Source organism: Pristis pectinata, chromosome 33 (assembly GCF_009764475.1).
Source record: "Pristis pectinata isolate sPriPec2 chromosome 33, sPriPec2.1.pri, whole genome shotgun sequence".
Taxonomy (NCBI): Eukaryota; Metazoa; Chordata; class Chondrichthyes; order Rhinopristiformes; family Pristidae; genus Pristis; species Pristis pectinata.
This window is the reverse complement of record NC_067437.1, coordinates 1206121-1212161: the sequence shown is the minus strand read 5'-3', so window position 1 is coordinate 1212161 and position 6041 is coordinate 1206121. Positions and strand designations below refer to the sequence as shown.

At 48.4% G+C, this 6041-nt stretch overlaps 1 protein-coding gene across 1 annotated transcript; it reads right to left on the bottom strand.

Moving 5' to 3' along the window:
* Positions 1–397: 397 nt before the first annotated feature.
* On the bottom strand, positions 398–4333 carry lhb (luteinizing hormone subunit beta). Its single transcript, XM_052042827.1, has 2 exons — positions 4172–4333; positions 398–628 (listed from the first exon to the last, which is right to left on the bottom strand). Exons 1-2 carry the CDS (start codon positions 4331–4333, stop codon positions 398–400), a joined length of 393 nt encoding a protein of 130 aa, XP_051898787.1.
* Between the last annotated feature and the right edge of the window lie 1708 nt (positions 4334–6041).

Sequence of the window (6041 nt, the reverse complement as noted above, 5' to 3'; positions counted from 1 at the left end):
CCTCCCAATATGTCTTGCATGGTGAAAGCAGTGACAAGTTATTAACAACTTTAGTGACTAGCAGAACTAATGATATGATCTGCCTCTCCCTGCCACCCCTCCACCTCTGTCCCACTTTAAAATGTCAGTGGCCAGTCTGGACACGGCAGTAGAACCTACAAAATAATTTTTTTATTAAACTACTTGAGTGAAACATTTTGTTTACATTTCAGGCAGGGCTTCAGACATGAAACCCAAGGTGTTATACATAATTAAAGTCACTGGGTGCCAATGTTAGTGACGTGGGAGGAACCTGCCTCGACATCAGAAATTCTAGTCCTAAAGAAGGAAAGTGCAGCAGAGGAGACAGAGGAGGGGACAAAGGAAGCCGGCGGACAGTGGTGCAGAGGCACGGAGCTCACAGCAGCAACCTCCTGGCACTACAGAAGTCGGGCATGATGCTCTGCCTGGTACAGTCAGTGTAGTCCATTTTGCAAAGGCTGCATTCACAGCTGACTGCCACTGGGTAGGTGTAGGTGGAGTCCACACCTGCAGGGCAGCCCGGTAACGTGATGCTCTCGTATCGCAGCTCCTTGTAAGTACACACGTGCTGATACACCGACAGGAGTGGGCTCTTGTACACTGATTCCTGCAATCAAAGAGCAACTTCTGGTTGGTTCAGTGTTCCCCTCAGACATTCCAACTTTACAATCCCCAAGAACCTTTTTCTTTTGCACTTGCATTTTGGAGGATAACTGCTCACAAGGAACACTGGCTGACAGATATTTCCATAACTGTGATGAAAGTACTGAGTTTTACACCAACTCCTTTCACCGACTTCATATATCTGTCAGCTCAACCTTTACAACGATAAACCAAACTGCTCACAACGAAAGACTTTGGAACTTGACTGACAGTGGAAGGCACAGCAGACAATCGGAGGCACAACAAGATTCCACAGAGCAAGGAGTTGATGAACAGATAACGTTTAATCTTGTTTTGGGCAGGATACACGGAGTTTGATGGAATCTTTGAGACGTGCGAGATGCAAAGATGAAACCATTGACATAGTTCCTCTCAGATGGCCACATGAATGATAGGGAAATAGAGGGCTATGTGGGAGGGAAGGGTTAGATAGGTCTTAGAGCAGGATCAAATGTTGGCACAACATTGTGGCCTGTACTGTGCTGCAATGTTCTATGTTCTTAACCCTGTTCTGCAGTGCCAGCTCAGGATGTGGGCACGTCACTGGTGTTAGCACCCCGACTGTGGGCAGAGACAAGGCTGGTGTTTGTAGTGGGAACTGCATGTAACCACACACCTCCCCAATGGATGTGGGAACCACAGTCCACCATTTCCTGCCTCCCTTCAATGTACTGCATGTGTGAAGCGAATTAACAGGTGCCAATCTCAAACACGGCCATCAGAGGTGAATCCTACCCTGAGCTCACCTCCCATTCAGCTCTGCGCCTCCAGCAGAGTGATTGGAACACAAGAATGTAAGAAATAGCAGCAGGAGTCGGCCATCTGGCCCGTCGAGCCTGCTCCACCATTCAATGAGATCACGGCTGATCTGGCCGTGGACTCAGATCCACCCACCTGCCTTTTCCCCATAACCCTTAATTCCCCGACTATGTAAAAATCTGTCTAACTGTGTCTTACATATATTTAATGAGGGAGCCTCTATTGCTTCCCTGGGCAGAGAATTCCACAGATTCACTACTCTCTGGGAAAAGCAGTTTCTCCTCATTTCAGACCCATATCTTACCCCCACCCCCAAATCTTGAGGCCGTGTCCCCCAGTTCTAGTCTCACCTACCAGTGGAAACAATCTTCCTACCTCTATCCTATCTCTCCCCTTCATCATTTTATATCTTAGTATAAGATCCCCTCTCATTCTTCTGAATTCCAGCGAGTATAGTCCCAGGTGACTCAATCTCTCCTCACGGGCTAACCCCCTCATCTCCGGAATCAACCTGGTGAACCTCCTCTGCACCGCCTCCAAAGCCAGTATATCTTTCCTCAAGTAAGGAGACCAGAACTGCACGCAGTACTCCAGGTGCAGCCTCACCAGTACCCTGTACAGTTGCAGCATAACCTCCCTGCTCTTAACTTCAATCCCTCCAGCAATGAAGGCCAACATTCCATTCGCCGCCTTGATAACCTGTTGCACCTGCAAACCAACATTTTGCAATTCATGCACAAGCACTCCCAAGTCCCTCTGCACAACAGCATGCTGCAATCTTTCACCATTTAAATAATAACCTGGTCTTCTATTTTTCCTTCCAAAGTGGATGACCTCACATTTACCAACATTGTACTCCATCTGCCAGACCCTTGCCCACTCACTTAACCTATCTATATCTCTCTGCAGAGTCGCCACATCCTCTGCACAATTTGCTTTTCCGCTCAATTTAGTGTCATCAGTAAACTTAGATACACTGCGCTCTGTCCCCTCTTCCAAATCATTAATGTACATCGTGAACAGTTGCAGGCCCATCACCGACCCCTGCAGCACCCCACTCACCACTGATTGCCAACCAGAGAAACACCCATTTATCCCAACTCTCGGCCTTCTGTTGGTTAACCAATCCTCTATCCAATACATTACCCCCAAATCCATACATCCTTATCTTATGGATAAGTCTTTTATGTGGCACCTTACTGAATGCCTTCTGGAAATCCAAGTATACAACAACCACCTGTTCCCCTCTATGCACTGCGCTCATTATATCCTCAAAGAACTCCAGTAAGTTTGTCAGACAGGACCTGCCCTTTCTGAATCCATGCTGTGTCTGCCTGATGGAATTACTTCTATCCAGATGTCTCTCTATTTCTTCCTTAATGATAGTTTCAAGCATTTTCCCGACTACAGACTTTAAGCTAACTGGCCTATCATTACCTGCCTTTGGCCGACATCCTATTTTAAAAAAAACAGTGGTATGACGTTTGTCGTCTTCCAATCTGCCGGGACCTGCCCAGAGTCCAGAGAATTTTGGTAAATTATCACAAACGCCTCTACTATAACTTCCGCCATTTCTTTCAGAACCCTGGGATGCATCGCATCAGGACCAGGGGACTCGTCTACCTTTAGACCCACTAGTTTGCTCATCATTACCTCTTTAGTGACAGTGATTGTATTTAGGTCCTCACCTCCCATCGCATCCATAACATCTCTCTTTGGCATGTTAGACGTGTCCTCCACTGTGAAGACTGACACAAAATAGTTGTTCAAGGCCTCGGCCATTTCCACATTACCCAATATTAATTCCCCCTTCTCATCTTCCAAGGGACCCGCGTTCACCAAAGCCCAAGCTTAGACAACCAGCAGCCCCTCTCAAACTGGCTGCTCTGCTTGATCCTAATCTTTTTATTGGCTGCCGTTAACTAGCCAATGAGCCAACTATTAACAACTTGCAAATGTGCCTCTTTCAGACTCCTGCAAGGTGAAACTCCCAAACACAAGCACAGAGACTTCCCTCTTTTCAAATGTCCCGCTCCAGATCCTGACTCCTGCAAGGTGAAACTCACAAGCCTGAGGGGCAGCTGATAACAACCCAACTAAACCCAGCCCTTAGCTTAGCCAAGGAGCAGTCAGGCCGAAGGTTATGACTTCCTCTGTGGGTGAAGGCACTTGCCATCAGCATTTGGAATTTCCCATTAAACCTTCAAGGAGCTCTGAATTGTAATAAATTTACTCAGTGTGGGTGAGAAAGGGCCATTCAGTCAATCTGGCTACATTGACCATTAGATACCATCTTCCCACATCCCCATCAACTGCCCCAGATTCCACTACACACCCACATACTAGGAGCAGTGTGCGTGTGTGTGAGAGAGAGAGAGAGCAGGAGGCAGTGCAGGTGTGAAGAGAGATAGTGCTCATGTCAGGAAAACATAATAAAAATCAGAAAAAACTGCAGATGCTGGAATTCGGAAATAAAACCAAAATTGCAGGAAACACTCAGCAGGTCAGGCAGTGTCTGTGGAGAGAGAAACACATTCTGATGAAGGACCCTGGACTTGAAACATCAACTTTTTCTCTCCACAGATACTGCTTGACTTGTTGAGTGTTTCCAGCATTTTCTGTTCTTATTAAACATTACAAGCCCTGGGCTTGGGTCCACACTGGGTCAAGCTCCGGTCTTGTACCAGGACAAAAACCCTGAGAGCAGTGCTCTCTGTCACCCCATTACCTTCGTTAGGCAGTAGCCACTGCACACGGTGGTGGTCAGGGTCACACAGAAGGGGCAGTTGTCCTTCTCTGCGGAGATTGTGCTGTTGGTCGGGTGGCAGATGTACCGGCTGTAGACGGAGGAGAAACACAGGCCCAGAAGGAGAAGCTGTGTGGAGTCCATCCTGCAGAAGAGAAATTTTCCCTACTCTTGTTTCTTCAGGTTATGGTTTCTGCTCCAAGATCATGACAATAAGTCAAAGAGGACTGGGCAGCCAATGGTGCAGCAGGTAGTGCTGCTGCCTCACAGCTCCAAAGCCCCGGGTTCAATCCCGACCTCCGGCGCTGTCGGTGAGGAGTTTGCACGTTCTCCCTGTGACTGCGTGGTTTCCCCCAGGTGCTCCAGTTCCCTCCCACATCCCAAGACATTCTATTTAGTAGGTTAACTGGCCACTGTAAAGTGTCCCTGGTGTCTATTCGAGGGGTAGAATCGGGGAAGCTGAGGGGAATATGGGAAGAATAAAAATAGGATGAATGTAACTGGCTGGCACGGCCTCAATGGGCCGAAGGGACTTTGTGCAACAATATGATTAAATTCTGCCCTCCCCAACCCTGAAACATCTCGGTACCCGCTCTGTCAACCCACTCCCAATCTCCTGACGGAGGTCTTTAGGCTGTGGGAGGGTTTGACAGGGCAGAGTTGACCCTGGTCGGTGACCCCGAGTACGGGAGAGGCGTGTCTCTGTCTCTGCCCTCCTGGATCATCGACCTTCATCATAGGACCCAGTTATCTGGAGGTGTTCAGGCAGAACAGCAGCTATCACTCTCCCTCTCTGCCTGTCCCTACAACGTGAAATGGACAATATTGTTGTGACCTCACTGGGTTCAAACAGAGTAATCATTTAATGTGCAGCTAACTTACACCATTTAATGAACCCCATCATCCCAAGTTAAGCCAGCCCCAGTCCGTGCACTGTGTGAAGATAATATCTTCCGAAACAGGAGCAGACATCGGCCGCGATCTGTTCCACTGTCGGATAAGGTAACAGCGGGTCTGCTCTCCTTCTCGGATTTGCGTTCCTACCTGGCTCCTGCTGAGTGATCTCTGCTTTATCCCGGGAAATATTCAGTGGCTCGGCCTCCCCGACTCTGGCGACAGTCCAACAATCCCTAACACTGACGAGCAATTCCTCCTCAGCTCTTGTTTTAAATGTGCAGCCACTTATTCTGAAACTTTACCCCTCTAGTCTCCCCCACGTGGAAGCGAACACTCAACATCTCCCCCGTCACAGCCTGTCACCATAGAACCATACAGCACAAAACAGGCCCTTCGGCCCACCATGTTGTGCCGTCCATCAGACCACCCTCACACTACCTAACCCCTTCCTCCCGCATATCCCTCTATCTCACATTCCTCCATATGCCTATCCAACAAGCTCTTGAACCTGTCCAATGTATCTGCCTCCACCACCACCCCAGGCAGTGCATTCCATGCACCAACCACTCTCTGGGTGAAAACCCTCCCTCTGACATCTCCCCTGAACCTCCCACCCATAACTTTAAAGCCATGACCTCTCGTCTTGAGCATTGGTGCCCTGGGAAGGATGTGCTGACTGTCTACTCTATCTATTCCTCTCAATATTTTATATACCTCTATCATGTCTCCTCTCATCCTCCTCCTTTCCAGTGAATAAAGCCCTAGCACCTTAAGCCTCTCCTCATATTCAATACTCTCCAATCCAGGCAGCATCCTGGTAAATCTCCTCTGCACCCTCTCCAACGCCTCCACATCCTTCCTATAATGAGGCGACCAGAACTGAACACAGAGTACTCATTATAGGAAGTGTGGTCTAACTAGAGTTTTGTAAAGCTGCATCATCACCTCGTGGCTC